Source organism: Mytilus galloprovincialis, chromosome 2 (genome assembly GCF_965363235.1).
Source record: "Mytilus galloprovincialis chromosome 2, xbMytGall1.hap1.1, whole genome shotgun sequence".
Taxonomy (NCBI): Eukaryota; Metazoa; Mollusca; class Bivalvia; order Mytilida; family Mytilidae; genus Mytilus; species Mytilus galloprovincialis.
Window position 1 is genome coordinate 77,598,775 of NC_134839.1, and position 21,288 is coordinate 77,620,062.

The following is a 21,288-nucleotide window of genomic DNA, read 5'->3' on the forward strand; positions in this document are numbered from 1 at the left end:
TGGCTAATAACTCAAAAACCAAAGCATTTAGAGCAAATCTGACACAGGGTAAAATGGTTGATCAGGTCAAGATCTATCTGCCTTGAAATTTTCAGACGAATAGGACAACCTGTTGTTGGGTTGCTGCCTGTGAAATGGTTATTTTAAGGAAATTTTGCAGTTTTTGGTTATTATCTTGAATACTATTATAGATAGAGATAAACTGTAAACAGCAATAATGTTCAGCAAAGTAAGACCTACAAATAAGTCACCATGACCAAAATTGTCAGTTGACCCCTTAAGGAGTTATTGCCCTTTATAGTCAATTTTTAACAACTTTTCGTCATTTTTTGTAACTTTTCTAAAAATCTTCTTCTCCAAAACTACTTTGCCAAATTTAACCAAACTTGGCCACAATTATCATTGTGGTTTATAGTTTAAAAAATGTGTCCGATGACCCAGCCTGCCAAACAAAATGGCCGACATGGCTAAAATTAGAACATAGTGGTAAAATGCAGTTTTTGCTTTATATCTTTGAAACTAAGACATTTAGGGCAAATCTTTCAAGATTTAAATGTCCATCAGAATAAGATATATCCCCTCACAAATTTTGAGTTGAATCGGACAACCTGTTGTTGGGTTGCTGCCCTAAAATTGGTGATTTTAAGGAAATTTTGCAGTTTTTGGTTATTATCTTGAATACTATTATAGATAGAGATAAACTGTAAACAGCAATAATGTTCAGCAAAGTAAGATCTACAAATAAGTCAGCATGATCAAAATTGTTAGAGGACCCCTTAAGGAGTTATTGCCCTTTATAGTCAATATTGAACAACTTTTCGTCATTTTTGTAACTTGTATAAAAATCTTTTCTAAAACGACTTGGCCAAATTTAACCAAACTTGGCCACAATCATAATACTAGGGTATCTATTTAAAAAAAAAGTGTCTAATGACCCCGCCTACCAACGAAGATGGCCGACATCAGTAAACACATTAACAGGTGAGCGACACAGGCTCTTGAGAGCCTCTAGTTGTTATTATCTTGAATATTATTATAGATAGAGATAAACTGTATACAGCAATAACGTTCAGCAAAATAAGATTTACAAATAAGTTACATGACCAAAATAGTCAATTGACCCCTTAAGGAGTTATTGCCCTTTATAGTTAATTTTTAACATTTTTCATAAATTTTTGTAAATTTTTAGAAAATATTTTCCACTGTAATTACTGGGCCAAGTTCATTATAGATAGAGATAATTGTAGCAACAAGAATGTTCAGTAAAGTAAGATCTACAAACACATCACTATCACCAAAACACAATTATGTCATGAATTTATCATTGTCCATTGTTTAATATGCACAAGACCAAGGTGAGCGACACAGGCTCTTTAGAGCCTCTAGTTCGTAAATCTTAGTAAGCTTTTACAAAAATCTTCTCCTCTGAAACTACTGTGCCAAATTTAACCAAACTTGGCAGCAATCATCTTTGGAGTATCTAGTTAAAAAATTGTGTTAGGTGAACCGGCCATCCAACCGAGATGGCTGCCACGGCTAAAAATAGAACATAGGGGTAAAATGCAGTTTTTGGCTTATAACTCAAAAACCAAAGCATTTAGAGCAAATCTGACGGGGTTTAATTGTTTATCAGGTCAAGATCTATCTGCCCTGAAATTTTCAGATGGATCGGACAACTGGGTATACATTTACAATTAATTCTCCATAGGCGGTAATGGTAACGTTTTCCTCCGTTGCTCAGTCCATATCGTTTACTTGAACATGTATGATGGCTCATATCGAAGCTGATACATTTATACATGTCTGGTTAAATTTTCGGGGTGGCAAGTGAGATTACTTTTTTCGCAAATTGATGGACCCCGGAAGATGGTGAAAAATGTCACTCTCCTCATGAAATAATCCCAAAATTCTGATCATAAAATTCAATAAAAAAATTGTCCTTTCTAATAATTTATTTCAGGTCAAATCTACATCTTTCTTTTCTCATCACACCAGCTCTATAAAACAGTTCTTATTGTTCATTTATGTCCATTTTTAAAATCACAGCATCAACAATTGTATGGCGGACTAATATTTTTTTTAATTACGTCATCTGAGTTCCTCATCTCAAGGTCTATTAGGGATCCTGACCCATATTGAAATTCATACTTCTGATTTTTCCAAATATTTTTATGTGATCTTCATCGGTATAACATTCTGAATAAATCTGTGTATTTTTGTCCATTTCTGAAAAAAAATAAAGTTGTTTTAGCACTATACGGCAATGACACTTTCGTCGCTATATTCATTTATTTTGAATACAATGTGTTTGTATAATTATTTTTTTCCAGAATACCTTCACTAGTCAAAACAAGGACAAAACTTCTGATTATAACCTTTAATTACAATACACAGACCCTGTTAAAGCATTCTATAAAATTTTCTTGTGCCTTAAAGTGCATTTTGACAGAGAAATTATGCAAAAATGAAGATTTTATAAAAAAACCAACACCAAAATAATTATTCTTACTAGTGGAAATCTGGTATTTAAAACTGTGGAAAGCACTCTTAACTACTTGGAAAGTCATCCTTATCATATAATTAGAGTGCAATATAGTGCAAATTTTCAAAACTTGTCCTTTCACATAATTCTATTTGAGAAAAAATGTTTTTAACATGTATTTCAGTGAAAACCTTTTATTAGTGAGAAATCCACATGAGGTTTTAAAGGAAACATTGTGACATCACATGTATTATGGCGTCATTAAATAACGACAGATCAAAATAGAGCTAAATATAGTTTGCAGTGTTACGTGAGAAACAGTTGCCGCAAGATTTAACTCGAAATATTGAGTCGAAACGATCTGTAACTAAGCCTTTTCATTTAATACCAAGACCATAGCAACAGTTTTCATATTTGCATATTTTTAACATACCGACTGTAATTTCAATTGCATAAATACCATAAATAAACAATTTAGAGCTTACCTAATAAAGCAAAATGCTTACCAGTTATTCAGGACTTTTTAAAACCTCTAGTTTGCCATCTCAGGTTAAAAAGTAATGATATGTCTGGAACTGAAATAAGACAAAAAAATTACTCAGGCTGTGTTATCATTTGATTTAAATACAGAAGTACTATTGAGAGAGAAAAATCTAATTCTTGAAAGTTTAATCACAAAGAAAGACAAATGCTTCTCCCTTGTGGCTTAGTCACCTTCATTTAAACCTTTTATTTTAGAAGCAATGGGTAGTAGCTAACTAGCTTAATAGTTGAATAGGTGCAGAAATATTGTTTTCAAAAAGGTTTGACCCTCCCCCTTTTTCACTGAGAAATGACAATATCTATTGTTTTGCTCAAGTGCATTAAAAATATTAGTTCATGATTTTCTTAAAACATGTACATGTTTTTTCTGTTTTTTTGCATATGATATCTACTGACCAGGGGTCAAATCATTGGATAAAAGCACATGCGATGATGTATCTCACTTTACTCGTATGAAGTGTGTTATCTCCCTTGATTATCAGGTATTCCTGTAGACCGAAGTGATAATTACATAACAAAGACTATATTGTGTCATGTTTACTTACAATTTAATAATATTTAAAAGTTGTTTCTTGCCTTTTTCAATATAGTAAACAAATTCCTTTCGGATCTCTCGGAAGTAAACAAAGTTATGATTGTGCCTAAAAAAAGTGTTCAGCCCCGTGCCAGTAATGCATTTCAAAGCAAAGTTTCATTGAGTTTTTGCTGATCTTTATCAATAATATTTATCTTAAACCATTTATAATAACTAGGTATAAATAAAAAACTACTAACCATCATTTTCGGTGGTGTACAAGGTGAAATCATCCATAAATCAGCCTGAAAACTTCTGGAATTAAGCTTCTAAATTGGGTATACATTTACAATTAATTCTCCATAGGCGGTAATGGTAACGTTTTCCTCCGTTGCTCAGTCCATATCGTTTACTTGAACATGTATGATGGCTCATATCGAAGCTGATACATTTATACATGTCTGGTTAAATTTTCGGGGTGGCAAGTGAGATTACTTTTTTCGCAAATTGATGGACCCCGGAAGATGGTGAAAAATGTCACTCTCCTCATGAAATAATCCCAAAATTCTGATCATAAAATTCAATAAAAAAATTGTCCTTTCTAATAATTTATTTCAGGTCAAATCTACATCTTTCTTTTCTCATCACACCAGCTCTATAAAACAGTTCTTATTGTTCATTTATGTCCATTTTTAAAATCACAGCATCAACAATTGTATGGCGGACTAATATTTTTTTTAATTACGTCATCTGAGTTCCTCATCTCAAGGTCTATTAGGGATCCTGACCCATATTGAAATTCATACTTCTGATTTTTCCAAATATTTTTATGTGATCTTCATCGGTATAACATTCTGAATAAATCTGTGTATTTTTGTCCATTTCTGAAAAAAAATAAAGTTGTTTTAGCACTATACGGCAATGACACTTTCGTCGCTATATTCATTTATTTTGAATACAATGTGTTTGTATAATTATTTTTTTCCAGAATACCTTCACTAGTCAAAACAAGGACAAAACTTCTGATTATAACCTTTAATTACAATACACAGACCCTGTTAAAGCATTCTATAAAATTTTCTTGTGCCTTAAAGTGCATTTTGACAGAGAAATTATGCAAAAATGAAGATTTTATAAAAAAACCAACACCAAAATAATTATTCTTACTAGTGGAAATCTGGTATTTAAAACTGTGGAAAGCACTCTTAACTACTTGGAAAGTCATCCTTATCATATAATTAGAGTGCAATATAGTGCAAATTTTCAAAACTTGTCCTTTCACATAATTCTATTTGAGAAAAAATGTTTTTAACATGTATTTCAGTGAAAACCTTTTATTAGTGAGAAATCCACATGAGGTTTTAAAGGAAACATTGTGACATCACATGTATTATGGCGTCATTAAATAACGACAGATCAAAATAGAGCTAAATATAGTTTGCAGTGTTACGTGAGAAACAGTTGCCGCAAGATTTAACTCGAAATATTGAGTCGAAACGATCTGTAACTAAGCCTTTTCATTTAATACCAAGACCATAGCAACAGTTTTCATATTTGCATATTTTTAACATACCGACTGTAATTTCAATTGCATAAATACCATAAATAAACAATTTAGAGCTTACCTAATAAAGCAAAATGCTTACCAGTTATTCAGGACTTTTTAAAACCTCTAGTTTGCCATCTCAGGTTAAAAAGTAATGATATGTCTGGAACTGAAATAAGACAAAAAAATTACTCAGGCTGTGTTATCATTTGATTTAAATACAGAAGTACTATTGAGAGAGAAAAATCTAATTCTTGAAAGTTTAATCACAAAGAAAGACAAATGCTTCTCCCTTGTGGCTTAGTCACCTTCATTTAAACCTTTTATTTTAGAAGCAATGGGTAGTAGCTAACTAGCTTAATAGTTGAATAGGTGCAGAAATATTGTTTTCAAAAAGGTTTGACCCTCCCCCTTTTTCACTGAGAAATGACAATATCTATTGTTTTGCTCAAGTGCATTAAAAATATTAGTTCATGATTTTCTTAAAACATGTACATGTTTTTTCTGTTTTTTTGCATATGATATCTACTGACCAGGGGTCAAATCATTGGATAAAAGCACATGCGATGATGTATCTCACTTTACTCGTATGAAGTGTGTTATCTCCCTTGATTATCAGGTATTCCTGTAGACCGAAGTGATAATTACATAACAAAGACTATATTGTGTCATGTTTACTTACAATTTAATAATATTTAAAAGTTGTTTCTTGCCTTTTTCAATATAGTAAACAAATTCCTTTCGGATCTCTCGGAAGTAAACAAAGTTATGATTGTGCCTAAAAAAAGTGTTCAGCCCCGTGCCAGTAATGCATTTTAAAGCAAAGTTTCATTGAGTTTTTGCTGATCTTTATCAATAATATTTATCTTAAACCATTTATAATAACTAGGTATAAATAAAAAACTACTAACCATCATTTTCGGTGGTGTACAAGGTGAAATCATCCATAAATCAGCCTGAAAACTTCTGGAATTAAGCTTCTAAATTGGGTATACATTTACAATTAATTCTCCATAGGCGGTAATGGTAACGTTTTCCTCCGTTGCTCAGTCCATATCGTTTACTTGAACATGTATGATGGCTCATATCGAAGCTGATACATTTATACATGTCTGGTTAAATTTTCGGGGTGGCAAGTGAGATTACTTTTTTCGCAAATTGATGGACCCCGGAAGATGGTGAAAAATGTCACTCTCCTCATGAAATAATCCCAAAATTCTGATCATAAAATTCAATAAAAAAATTGTCCTTTCTAATAATTTATTTCAGGTCAAATCTACATCTTTCTTTTCTCATCACACCAGCTCTATAAAACAGTTCTTATTGTTCATTTATGTCCATTTTTAAAATCACAGCATCAACAATTGTATGGCGGACTAATATTTTTTTTAATTACGTCATCTGAGTTCCTCATCTCAAGGTCTATTAGGGATCCTGACCCATATTGAAATTCATACTTCTGATTTTTCCAAATATTTTTATGTGATCTTCATCGGTATAACATTCTGAATAAATCTGTGTATTTTTGTCCATTTCTGAAAAAAAATAAAGTTGTTTTAGCACTATACGGCAATGACACTTTCGTCGCTATATTCATTTATTTTGAATACAATGTGTTTGTATAATTATTTTTTTCCAACCAAGATGGCCGACATCAGTAAATACAGTAACAGGTGAGCGACACAGGCTCTTGAGAGCCTCTAGTTAACCTTTTTCAGCTGGACCAAATCACTACTTTCCTTTAAAATTCTGGACCCAAATTTTTTTCTATACAAATTTTATTTATTATACTAGTAGTTATTACTTTATGATATGGTACAAAAATCACCCCAAAAAATGGATTTAGTTTGGCCCCAGATGGTTTTAATATGTTTATATCATTGAAAAAAACTCCAAATTATCTCCCTTTGTTGCAAAAAATGCCATATTTTAGCATTAAAATTGAAATATCTTTTTAACTCAGTGGTGACCTATATTTTTATACGACCGCAAAATTTGAAAAATTTTTCGTCGTATATTGCTATCACGTTGGCGTTGGCGTCGGCGTCGTCGTCGTCGTCGTCGTCCGAATACTTTTAGTTTTCGCACTCTAACTTTAGTAAAAGTGAATGGAAATCTATGAAATTTTAACACAAGGTTTATGACCACAAAAGGAAGGTTGGTATTGATTTTGGGAGTTTTGGTCCCAACATTTTAGGAATTAGGGGCCAAAAAGGGCCCAAATAAGCATTTTCTTGGTTTTCGCACTATAACTTTAGTTTAAGTTAATAGAAATCTATGAAATTTTGACACAAGGTTTATGACCACAAAAGAACGGTTGGGATTGATTTTGGGAGTTTTGGTTTCAACAGTTTAGGAATTAGGGGCCAAAAAAGGGCCCAAATAAGCATTATTCTTGGTTTTCACACAATAACTTTAGTTTAAGTAAATAGAAATCAATGAAATTTAAACACAATGTTAATGACTACAAAAGGAAGGTTGGTATTGATTTTGGGAGTTTAGGTCCCAACAGTTTAGGAATTAGGGGCCAAAAAGGGACCCAAATAAGCATTTTTCTTGGTTTTCGCACCATAACGTTAGTATAAGTAAATAGAAATCTATGAAATTTAAACACAAGGTTTATGACCATAAAAGGAAGGTTGGTATTGATTTTGGGAGTTTTGGTCCCTACAGAATAAGGGGCCCAAAGGGTCCAAAATTAAACTTTGTTTGATTTCATCAAAATTGAATAATTGGGGTTCTTTGATATGCCGAATCTAACTGTCATGACTGTGTATGTAGATTCTTAATTTTTGGTCCCGTTTTCAAATTGGTCTACATTAAGGTCCAAAGGGTCCAAAATTAAACTTAGTTTGATTTTGACAAAAAAATGAATCAGTTAGGTTCTTTGATATGCTGAATCAAAAAATGTACTTAGATTCTTGATTATTGGCCCAGTTTTCAGATTGGTCCAAATCGGGGTCCAAAATTAAACTTTGTTTGATTTCATCAAAAATTGAATAAATGGGGTTCTTTGATATACCAAATCTAACTGTGTATGTAGATTCTTCATTTTTGGTCCTGTTTTCAAATTGGTCTACACTAAAGTCCAAAGGGTCCAAAATTAAACTTAGTCTGATTTTAACAAAAATTGAAATCTTGGGGTTCTTTGATATGCTGAATCCAAAAATGTACTTAGATTTTTTATTATGGGCCCAGTTTTCAAGTTGGTCCAAATCAGGATCTAAAATTATTATATTAAGTATTGTGCAATAGCAAGTCTTTTCAATTGCACAGTATTGCACAATGGCAAGAAATATCTAATTGCACAATATTGTGAAATAGCAAAGTTTTTTTTAATTAGAGTTATCTTTCTTTGTCCAGAATAGTAAGCAAGAAATATCTAATTGCAAATTATTGTGCAATAGCAAGATTTTTTTTTAATTGGAGTTATCTTTCTTTGTCCAGAATCAACTTAAATCTTTGTTATATACAATATACAATGTATATTCACTTTTTACTACCAACTGATAAATTAAAATAATCTTTACCATTCAGTGATAACAAGCAGTTTTTTTTACATCTTATTTCCTTATCTTATCTAAAATGTTTTTAGATAATGTATGTTGGACATTTGCCAGACATGACTATGATGTCATTTTCTATTTTTATTTGCCAATAACTTTATGTAAATAACTTCATTGGAAATTTGCCAATATAAAATGTTGCTGATGAAGTTTTTTTTATTGTTTTATACAATAAACAATGTATATTCACTTTTACTACCAACCAATCTTTACCATTCAGTGATAACAAGCACTTTATTTTACATTTTAATATTTTATGATGTATTTAAAAGAGTAGTTATTGTTGCAAACTCCATTAGAAATTTGAATTGATATCAGTTTTGGAAAAAGGGAAACGGGGATGTGAAAAAGGGGGGGGGGTTAAATTTTTCTCATTTCAGATTTCATAAATAAAAAGAAAATTTCTTCAAACATTTTTTTGAGAGGATTAATATTCAACAGCATAGTGAATTGCTAAAAGGCAAAAACAAACTTTTAAGTTCATTAGACCACATTCATTCTGTGTCAGAAACCTATGCTGTGTCAACTATTTAATTTTAGATTTAAAAAGTTTGAAGAAGAAATCTTTAATTGTAAAATTTGTAAAATCTTGACATTTGTTTTGTGTAAAAAAAAAACATGTAATGTCAAAAATTTGATCACAATCCAAATTCAGAGCTGTATCACGCTAGAATGTTTTGTCCATACTTGCCCCAACTGTTCAGGGTTCGACCTCTGCGGTCGTATAAAGCTGCGCCCTGCGGAGCACCTGGTTTATTATTGTTATCATATGAGCTGTACATTTACTAAATAATTGTATAATTTAAGCAGTTTCTGTAATTTAGTTCTTTTTATTTCGATATTACCTCTTTCTCCTATTAGTTCAACAGAAAAAAAGGATATTACAGAAATGTATGCTTCTTTCTGAGGCAGATTGTGAGCTTGAATGAACGGTGACCCCATATATGATTAAGTTCATTTATAAAAAAATATAGCGAAATCTTATATTAGAAAAAAAGTTTGATGTATACCCACAAGCCCCCTTCACTAGCACAGATTCTTCGTTCTAACTATTGTGCATCTGAAAGATTAATTTATTTGTTTTTTTTTTGGGGGGGGGGGGGGGGGGGGGGGGAGGCTGTTCACATAAATAAATTTCTACCTTTTTTTGTCTGTGTAATAATAAGCAACACATAGATAACACCTGTAGTCTTGCAATGATATGGTTAAACTACAGAGTTAATGTGTCACTTTGTCAATATGAAAATTCTTTGAAGAGCTTGACAGAATTCATGAAACAAAAACAGATTATTTTTTACAGAATTTAAAATTGTGCTCCAGCTTTTTGGATTTTGGATAATTATCCTGTACCGTACCGTACCATGGCCTTTCAACTTCAGCCATTTCTGGTTCTTTCATTTCTACTTAAGAATTGACCTTTAATAAAAAGTTATTTTTCATTGTACAGGTGTGACTGGGAAGTTTTTCAGTAACTTTGAAGAGAAGAAGTCTTCAGATGACTCTTTGGATGAGGAGCTACAGAAGAATGTATATGAGTTAAGTGCTCGTTACTGTCACCTCGAAGGTTATGAACCCTTGGATGCCCCTGCTCCACCACCCCAAGAAGAGAAACCTAAAAGTAAGAGGAAGTCCAAGAAAGCCAAAGCAGTTGATGAGACAGAGATTGAGGATAAAGGTGGAGAAAAGAAAGACGGAGAAGAGAAAAAAGGTTAGTTCTAGTATCAATTCCCTTGTATATATGTTAAATGTCCAAGTCTAGTCTAGTACCAATTTATTTACTCTACCTTTTTGTGGGAAATCAACATACATAAAGAGCAGTATTACACTGGTAACTTGTTGGCAGGGTACAGGAATAACATTTTTTCATATTTATATGAAGTGACAGTTGTATTATTCAGCTGAGTTTAACTATTACTGACTGAATAGGACATGTATGGAAACTTGTAAAAACTTCCATGACAACCTCTTTTTTGTTGATACTTTATTTGAATACGTGTTTTGAATATTTTCAAATTAGGCAAAACTTATTTAGGCTGTCTGATTATATTAAATAGTTAATTAGAATCAACAATCAATCCATGTTTACTTATAGATGCGTTAAACACATCAGATGGTATACAGTTTGCTGATGCAGATACTTCTAAACTAGAAGAAGGAAAGAAAGATTTAGAAGAGAAAACTGGAGAAAAGGTTGAAACGACAGAAGATGAACCAAAAGTTGATGAAAAAGGAGATGCTGACAAACCCAAAGAATTGGAGCCAGAAGATAAAGAAATAAAGAAAACAGATGATGCTGTTGTCATAGAGACCCAGGCAGAGGTTACTGCACAGTAAGACAGTTGTTGCCATAGCTACGGTTGCCAGTGCTAGGGCAGTGTTACTATGTTGTTACTGACATATACAATGCAATTTATGTTATTTGCCACTGCTGTGACTTTGTAATATTATCAGTTGAGTAATATGTAGTCATTTTAAATTGTCATTTAATTATGCTGTTTACTTTTACTATGTCTTAGGTTTCCATATTAAAGAACAATAGATGGTTGCTAACCTTTCATAAGTTATACAAGGGGTGCAATTAATAGTTTTTAAGAGAAAAGGGAGGAGGTGTAAAAATATAAGACAACAACAGTTTACCACCTTAATCCTTACAGTTGATGGCAGTTTAGGTAAAACAGGTGCATTCAAATGCCTTCTCCCGAATTATAGCAAAGAACAATTCATACCCAGTTTCTTGTTATCATTATTCTATAAAGACATACCTTAAAAGATACAAAAAAAAGAGCCAGTAAATGTTGCTTTTGGAAAGTTGTATTTTGTGTTGCTTAATATATTATGCGCCATTGTTTATATTTTAAATTTTAACCTTAATATTAAACACACAAGATTTGTAAGGTGATTTTTAGTTCACTGTCAAAGGCCTTTTAAAAAAATGTATTTCGAAAAAAGGAAAAGACATTGGGTCAAAATAGATGGTTGACATCTTTAGAATTAATGTAATGTGTTATGTTTTTTATCAAATATGGTCAAAACACAATACCCATCTAATGATCGAACTAAAAATCAAATGATGAGTTGATACAAACCTGAATTTAGATATGAAAGTGCCTGGAAGCTAAGAAAAACAAATTTTATTTTTTTACATTATTATAGAATGAAATATTACTGATGAAAAGGAGTATGTATCTCAATTTTTTATATGGTATTTAATTTATACAAATTTATTTTCTAATGAAATGATGTTTTATTAAGTTATGTATTATTTTAATGTGGCATTATGTTTTATGTATATGCATATTTTTTTGTTTTTATTCCCTTTACTTAACACATTCATGAACAGGGTATATTTAATTATTCATCCTTTACCTCTATATAACATCACCCCTTTATCAAGATTCATTTTAATAAATAATCCAAATCTAAAATTGAGAATGGACTAGTCTGATTTTTTCTTGCTGCAGAATAGCACAGCACATTGCTATGGAGAATAGAAAGTATAAAATATTTTTTTGCTTTTAAGATGCAAAGGTTCAGCGTCAAGTTTAATAAACAATTTGTTGGAAGAAACTATATAGAATGGACTATAAGTACTATTCATAGGTATTCATCACTTTTACAATGCAGCCCCGTCCATTCCAAAACCAAAAAGAATGTTTTACATTTAAGTTATACCAATTATTCATATAAACTACAAGCATTTATTATACCAATTATTCATATAAACTTCAAGCATCTTATTAAAAATTGCTTATTTATTGGTATTATCATTTTTATCATCTTTTATAAACCTTACATTTCATACATTTCATATAAGCAATCAAATTATTTTATTGTTGTATACTATATTTTTTTATATAACAAAGTGTTCAATTTATTTTAATTCACGCATAATTTTATTTAAGGTGCTAAATACAACTATTTTACTGTATCTTAAACATGTTTTGTTTATTATAAACTGTATTATGATGTTTTTCCATATTTAAGTTATATACATAAAAAGACCTGTTTCATTGTATTATTCAATTCTATAAATTGCTTGCCCATTATGATTCAAATTATATCAAATTTAGTTGCAATATATGCTTATGTGTTCACTATGTTTAATTTGTATTCTAGTCAAGGATAGTGAAAGAATTAAAACAAGAGTCAATTTTATTTACCAACATTTAATAACAATTATCTACCAGAACTCAAGTTATAAATGATAGAAATTAGATTTACAGTAATAATTGATCTAGTAATAAAATCATATTTGCTTTTTACAGTGCATTATGGAGAGATTTAAACATTGCTTTTTACAATGCATTATGGAGAGTTTTAAACATCAATATTCTGATGTATTTTTTGTTTTTGTTTTTTGTACTGCAATAAATTTTGTAATAATATATGCCAGTATTTTGTATGCCATGCTAGCATTTAAGTTTTGTAAAGGGCTTTTATTTATTGTATTATGTACAACTTGATGCCATATAATGGATATGCTTTTGTAATATTGTAGTCTGTATTTGGAAGCAAACATGACATTGTAGGAGAAAAGAAAATTGTTAGGTGTATTATAAAGACACTGTTTGCTTGATAACAATCAGGAATTTTAAATTCTAAATAGAACAAAAAGAAAGAGAAATATCAAATTGTTGAGATTTGGACTTTCATACATTTCTCTCTTGTGTTCTGATTTGTATGTCTGACTGCAACAAACAGTGATTAGTTCTACATAATGGGATGTTGATATTAGTACTGCATAAAATGTTTCTAGGTATGTTTTGACTGACAGGGGTTGTTAATCATGCATTAAGAAGATTGTAGAAAGTGCTCACATTGATAGATGATAATATGTAGGACATGGTAAAGGGTTGTATCAGTGTTCTTTGTAAAGTGACAATAAAATGTTTTAAACCTTGTAAGACTTAATATAATTACCTGCCATATATCCAGTGGCGGATCCAGAGGGGGGCGTAGAGGAGGTACGCCCCGCCCCCTCTTTGCTCTGATTTTTTTTTTAGCTCACCTGGCCCAAAGGGCCAAGTGAGCTTTTCTCATCACTTGGCGTCCGGCGTCGTCGTCCTGCGTTAACTTTTACAAAAATCTTCTCCTCTGAAACTACTGGGCCAAATTTAACCATACTTGGCCATAATCATCATTGGGGTATCTAGTTTAAAAAATGTGTCTGGTGACCCGGCCAACCAACCAAGATGGCCTACATGGCTAAAAATAGAACATAGGGGTAAAATGCAGATTTTGGCTTATAACTCAAAAACCAAAGCATTTAGAGCAAATCTGACATGGGTCAAATTGTTCATCAGGTCAAGATCTATCTGCCCTGAAATTTTCAGATGAATCGGACATTCCGTTGTTGGGTTGCTGCCCCTGAAATTGTAATTTTAAGGAAATTTTGCTGTTTTTATACGACCGCAAAATTTGAAAAAATTTTCGTCGTATATTGCTATCACGTTGGCGTCGTCGTCGTCCGAATACTTTTAGTTTTCGCACTCTAACTTTAGTAAAAGTGAATAGAAATCTATGAAATTTTAACACAAGGTTTATGACCACAAAAGGAAGGTTGGGATTGATTTTGGGAGTTTTGGTCCCAACATTTTAGGAATTAGGGGCCAAAAAGGGCCCAAATAAGCATTTTCTTGGTTTTCGCACTATAACTTTAGTTTAAGTTAATAGAAATCTATGAAATTTTGACACAAGGTTTATGACCACAAAAGAACGGTTGGGATTGATTTTGGGAGTTTTGGTTCCAACAGTTTAGGAATTAGGGGCCAAAAAAGGGCCCAAATAAGCATTTTTCTTGGTTTTCGCACAATAACTTTAGTTTCAGTAAATAGAAATCAATGAAATTTAAACACAATGTTTATGACCACAAAAGGAAGGTTGGCATTGATTTTGGGAGTTTAGGTCCCAACAGTTTAGGAATTAGGGGCCAAAAAGGGACCCAAATAAGCATTTTTCTTGGTTTTCGCACCATAACTTTAGTATAAGTAAATAGAAATCTATGAAATTTAAATACAAGGTTAATGACCATAAAAGGAAGGTTGGTATTGATTTTGGGAGATTTGGTCCCAACAGTTTAGGAATAAAGGGCCCAAAGGGTCCAAAATTAAACTTTGTTTGATTTCATCAAAACTTGAATAATTTGGGTTCTTTGATATGCCGAATCTAACTGTGTATGTAGATTCTTAATTTTTGGTCCCGTTTTCAAATTGGTCTACATTAAGGTCCAAAGGGTCCAAAATTAAACTAAGTTTGATTTTAACAAAAATTGAATCCTTGGGGTTCTTTGATATGCTGAATCTAAAAATGTACTTAGATTTTTGATTATTGGCCCAGTTTTCAAGTTGGTCCAAATCGGGGTCCAAAATTAAACTTTGTTTGATTTCATCAAAAATTGAATAATTGGGGTTCTTTGATATGCCAAATCTAACTGTGTATGCAGATTCTTAATTTTTGGTCCCGTTTTAAAATTGGTCTACATTAAAGTCCAAAGGGTCCAAAATTAAACTAAGTTTGATTTTAACAAAAATGAATTCTTGGGCCTCTTTGATATGCTGAATCTAAACATGTACTTAGATTTTGATTATGGGCCCAGTTTTCAAGTTGGTCCAAATCAGGATCCAAAATTATTATATTGAGTATTGTGCAATAGCAAGAAATTTTCAATTGCACAGTATTCAGCAATAGCAAGAAATCTTCAATTGCACAGTATTGTGCAATAGCAAGAAATATCTAATTGCACAATATTGTGCAATAGCAAGAAATTTTCAATTGGAGTTATCTTTCTTTGTCCAGAATAGTAGTTGAATCAACTTAAATCATTGTTTTATACAATATACAATGTATATTCACTTTTACTACCAACTGATAGATTAAAACAATCTTTACCATTCAGTAATAACAAGCACTTTTTTTACATTTTAATATTTAATGATGTATTTAAATCAGTAGTTATTGTTGCAAACTTCATTAGAAATTTGAATTGAGATCAGTTTTGAAATAAGGGAAAGGAGGATGTGAAAAAAAAATTGGGGGGTCATTTTTTTTCATTTCAGATTTCATAAATAAAAAGAAAATTTCTTCAAACATTTTTTTGAGAGGATTAATATTCAACAGCATAGTGAATTGCTCAAAGGCAAAAATTTGTTTTTAAGTTCATTAGACCACATTCATTCTGTGTCAGAAACCTATGCTGTGTCAATTATTTAATCACAATCCAAATTTAGAGCTGAATCCAGCTTGAATGTTGTGTCCATACTTGCCCCAACCGTTCAGGGTTCAACCTCTGCGGTCGTATAAAGCTGCGCCCTGCGGAGCATCTGGTTTGGTTATTATCTTGAATATTATTATAGATAGAGATAAACTGTAAACAGCAATAATGTTCAGCAAAGTAAAAATTAAAAATAAGTCAGTATGACCAAAATAGTCAAATGACCCTCTAAGGAGTTATTGCCCTTCATAGTCAATTTTTAACAATTTTCTTAAAATTTGAAGATTTTCAATAACATTTTCCACAGAAAGTACTGTTATAGATTGAGATAATTGTAAGCAGCAAGAATGTTTAGTAAAGTAAGATCTACAAACACATCACCATCACCAAAACACAATTTTGTCATGAATCCATCTGTGTCCATTGTTTAATATTCACATAGACCAAGGTGAGCGACACAGGCTCTTTAGAGCCTCTAGTTTTTTTTTGTAAAATGATTAATCAGACCAGATTTCGTGAACTTTACAATTTCCCGTGTACTCTAGTATTTAATTTTTATGCGACAATTCTTTACTTATAAAGATACTTTTCGCGGTTATTTACTGATTGTTGATTCATGTGATTCGCTATAGTGGAGTTGACCAGTGCATCGAAAAAAAGTCGCTCAGTCATTTTGAAATTCATATCTTTACAATAACACATTGCTTAGGCTGAGGATGACAATCATGGCACCTTCAAAGCGAAATAGGATTGAGCAAGAACGTATTGACTTCCTATTTCACTATTCCACCAAGCAGAAAGAAATTCTCTATAGACTATCATGAAAAAAGTTCCATGGCATTATTATTTACCTACGAAAACATGTTTAACCCTAAATGCCCCAGCCTATTTTAAAATAACATAGCTGAACAAAGATCTACAATCAGTATAAGCTCAAGATATATTTTAAGTCTGAGGTACGAACCATTTGATTTGAAGAGACAGTCTGAGATATTTGAGAGAAAAAATGACTCTGAATTTTGCCTTAAACAAAAATTTTGGCCGTAACTGGATTGAAAAACAATAATCTTGTCCACTGTTCTTGCTAAATAATATTAGAAACGAAAAATTTCCAACAGAATTATTTAGCATTAAATTAACATGGAGGAATAAAAACGGGCACTTTTTTTTGTGGCAGGGGTTTGCATGTGTGACCGGAATGTCTGTTTCACCGAACTGATATACCGTATTCAATACTTTTTTCAAGAACAGACTGCAACCTGCCTGCTTGGTGTGGCTTTTATGTCTCAATTTGTCGACTGTCTTTATTAACTATGTTGTCATTTCAGACGCATTCGTAGCTTTTGGTTGATTTGGAAACCCTCAATTCTCTTAAATTTGGATAAAAATTGCTTGTTTGTCTTTTTAAACTCGTGTGGGTCGTATTGTAAGTTTTATTGAATAGCCCGGCGTATATTTTGTTTACAACAAAAAATCTGTGAGGTTATGATAACTAAACTTACAACAAAACGGCGAGAATTTTCAATGTCTATTTTTTACTGACAAGTCCCACGTCTTTATCAGTACATAGCTTTGGATCCATACTATCATTTTATGATAGACAATTAATAGAGAGAATACAGCATCAAATGTCCAACCCTTACAACTACAAAATATACATGTCCCACGCCAGGAACCATTAAAAAAGTGCATTTTACACATATTTTATGTTTTTATCCCCAATAAAGGTCCCAAACATTTTTCGCCTCGCTCAGCTCGTCAAACTTTAAAAACTTTGCCCCCCTTTCCAAAAACCATGGATCTGCCCCTGATATCCCCACAGTAGAAACTGTAGAATGAGACAGTTTGATCTGAAGGTAGATTTTGTTTTCTATGCAATATCTTTAAAGCAATAACACCACTTTTCCATACTTAGTTTGATATAAAATGCCTCATCATTTGATGGCGATTTTGAGATACTAGTTCAAACCTCACATTAGCCAGGAACAAGAGTTTCAAGGAGTATTAAAGTTTAATAAGACCTCTATTTCAAAAAAAGATTAATAGACTAATTATTGCTATAATAATGACTAGATCAGAAATAGTTTTTTTGAACATACATAGGTATTTAATTTCTTTTTATGATTTCACAAATAACACACAATTTGATATATTATTCCAGGAGAGAGAATGCCTATTCTCTTGAAACAAAGAGTGCATGTGAATGTAAATAATAATCTTTTCACCTAATGCTTGGAATACTACATTACTTGTCTGGAAAATTTAGCTTGTGAAACAGAGGCGGATTTATAGGGGGGGCCAGGGGGCCCGGACCCCCCCTTTTTGGGAAAAAAATTGGTTGCTTATATAGGGAATCATTGAAGCGTGACTGGAGCGGGCCCCCTCTTAGGTCAGTCAGTGGGCCCCCACTTATGAAAATTTCTGGATCCGCCACTGTGAACGGTTGCGTTCTATGTTTTATAGACCTAAATATGGTTTGGATTCCAAATGATTTGTCAAATTTCACCAAAATCACTACTTTTGGTCCATTTCGGTTGTAAATTTGAACGCTTTATAAGAAACAAAATATTCTAAATCCCTTTCTTACGTTTCTTTTAATCATCTTAAAACATTTATTATCTTCAATCAATGGATTTTATATTCGAGCCAAATATGACACCTTACCAAACTTATTCCTTACAGCAAGAATAATTGTTTAACATACTAGTAGTCTTAGTTTGTTATTTAATAGGTCAGTTAATGAGATGCCACTAGTGGTATGTTAATGATATTTGATATGCAGTTGTTCAAAAATGTGTAAGCATTGGAATATCTCATTTCCATGAAGATTATTTGGCCCCCAGCCCGTAAGTCATGGTCTATTGAGTTTGAATCTTAAGTCTGTTATTTGTAGGTCAATTATAATTGATATACAGTCGTATAAGCATCAGTACATCTCTTTTCCATGGAGAAGATTTGGTCTTTACCCCTTAGTCATGATTGACCTTGAAACTTTTGATTGGTTTGTATTTATTAATTTGTGATTAGGTCAGTTTAAAATGAACCAACGATGTTTTGGCATTTGCAAGTTTCCATGGAGATCATATAACCCCACCCCCTCATTGTGGTTATGACTTATGAAAAGTCAATAGTATTTGAGATGCAGTTGTATAAGCATTGGCACATTTCATTTCCCTGGAAATTGTTTAGCCATGATTCATTGGCTAATAATTTGAATAAGTTACATGTTAAAAATACTGCTATTCTCGTAAATTTCAACATTTGCTTTATCAAATTTAATTGCACTTTTTTAAACAATAAAATCGGCAAAGGGTCTGCAAATAGGTTCCAATACATGTATATTTACGTGGGAAGTATATTATGTATATCATATTATTATGTATATCTCTGACTCTGTGCTAAGTATAGATATATCAGAATTTTATCTCAGTGTTGTTTACAAAGTAAAAGAAGCATGTCATATTAGAATTTTTTTTTTTAAATGTCAAATATCCAAAAAACACAATTAGATCCAGCATAATATTGAACCTCAAGAATTAAATTTTTTTATGATATCAAACAAAGTTTAATGACCCATTGGACAACAACGAAGGCCAATTTGATAACAGACCGCAAAATCAAAAATCTAAATACAGTTAGATTCTGCAATCACATTCAATTTTGTTGAAATCAAACAAAGTTTAATTTTTGAACCAACTGGCTAAAAACATTAAAAATTCTTACTACATGTTTAGATTCAGCATACCAAAGAACCCCTTGAATTCAATTTTTGCAAAAAAAAAAATCAAACAAAGTTTAATTTAGGAACCATTAGACCTTAATATGGACCAATTCAAAATAGGGCCCCCAAGTACAAATTCTTCAAGCAAGATTTATTTATTTTTAAAAACAGTTTGATTTAGAAGAAATACCAACATAGCTAGATAATACAATTAATTATCTACTAACACAAGTCAATTCTATATTAATATTCTTGTAATTTTTATAAAATACATCAAATAACATAATTACAAACCTTATCTTTATTTTTTATACGACCGCAAAAATTTTAATTTTTCGTCGTATATTGCTATCACGTTGGCGTCGTCGTCGTCCGAATACTTTTAGTTTTTGCACTCTAACTTTAGGAAAAGTGAATAGAAATCTATGAAATTTTAACACAAGGTTTATGACCACAAAAGGAAGGTTGGGATTGATTTTGGGAGTTTTGGTCCCAACATATTAGGAATTAGGGGCCAAAAAGGGCCCAAATAAGCATTTTCTTGGTTTTCGCACTATAACTTTAGTTTAAGAAAATAGAAATCTATGAAATTTTGACACAAGGTTTATGACCACAAAAGGAAGGTTGGGATTGATTTTGGGAGTTTTGGTTCCAACAGTTTAGGAATTAGGGGCCCAAAAAGGGCCCAAATAAGCATTATTCTTGGTTTTCGTACAATAACTTTAGTATAAGTAAATAGAAATCAATGAAATTTAAACACAAGGTTTATGAACACAAAAGGAAGGTTGGGATTGATTTTGGGAGTTTTGGTTCCAACAATTTAGGAATTAGGGGCCAAAAAGGGGCCCAAATAAGCATTATTCTTGGTTTTCGCACCATAACTTTAGTATAAGTAAATAGAAATCTATGAAATTTAAACACAAGGTTTATGACCATAAAAGGAAGGTTGGGTTTGATTTTGGGAGGTTTGGTCCCAACAGTTTAGGAATAAGGGGCCCAAAGGGTCCAAAATTGAACTTTGTTTGATTTCATCAAAAATTGAATAATTGGGGTTCTTTGATATGCCGAATCTAACTGTGTATGTAGATTCTTAATTTTTGGTCCCATTTTCAAATTGGTCTACATTAAGGTCCAAAGGGTCCAAAATTAAACTTAGTTTGATTTTAACAAAAAATCAATCCTTGGGGTTCTTTGATATACTGAATCTAAAAATGTACTTAGATTTTTGATTACCGTATTGGCCCAGTTTTCAAGTTGGTCCAAATCGGGGTCCAAAATTAAACTTTGTTTGATTTCATCAAAAATTGAATAATTGGGGTTCTTTGATATGCCAAATCTAACTGTGTATGTAGATTCTTAATTTTTGGTCCCGTTTTCAAATTGGTCTACATTAAAGTCCAAAGGGTCCAAAATTAAACTAAGTTTGATTTTAACAAAAATTGAATTCTTGGGCTTCTTTGATATGCTGAATCTAAACATATACTTAGATTTTTGATTATGGGCCCAGTTTTCAAGTTGGTTCAAATCAGGATCCAAAATTATTATATTAAGTATTGTGCAATAGCAAGAAATTTTCAATTGCACAGTATTCAGCAATAGCAAGAAATCTTCAATTGCACAGTATTGTGCAATAGCAAGCAATTTTCAATTGCACAGTATTGTGCAATAGCAAGAAATATCTAATTGCACAATATTGTGCAATAGCA

General features: G+C 31.8%; 1 protein-coding gene and 1 long non-coding RNA gene across 3 annotated transcripts in view; one reads left to right on the forward strand and one right to left on the reverse strand.

Annotated features, from left to right (window-relative positions):
• The window catches only part of LOC143064451 (uncharacterized), a 39,134-nt gene extending 25,584 nt beyond the window's left edge, over window positions 1-13,550 (forward strand). The window contains exons 7-8 of the mRNA XM_076237278.1: window positions 10,099-10,359; window positions 10,744-13,550. Coding sequence (XP_076093393.1) covers window positions 10,099-10,359; window positions 10,744-10,985 — 503 coding nt within the window. The 3' untranslated portion in view covers window positions 10,986-13,550. The remainder of the gene's footprint in view (window positions 1-10,098; window positions 10,360-10,743) is intronic.
• LOC143064453 (uncharacterized) lies at window positions 1,678-6,693 on the reverse strand. Of its 2 annotated transcripts, none has more exons than XR_012975254.1 (5): window positions 5,997-6,693; window positions 5,186-5,254; window positions 3,800-4,423; window positions 2,989-3,057; window positions 1,678-2,226 (listed from the first exon to the last, which is right to left on the reverse strand). It is a non-coding gene; the product is annotated as an uncharacterized LOC143064453 (long non-coding RNA). The 2 variants fall into 2 exon arrangements; XR_012975255.1 differs by lacking the exon at window positions 5,997-6,693 and adding an exon at window positions 5,768-5,954.
• Window positions 13,551-21,288: the final 7,738 nt, after the last annotated feature.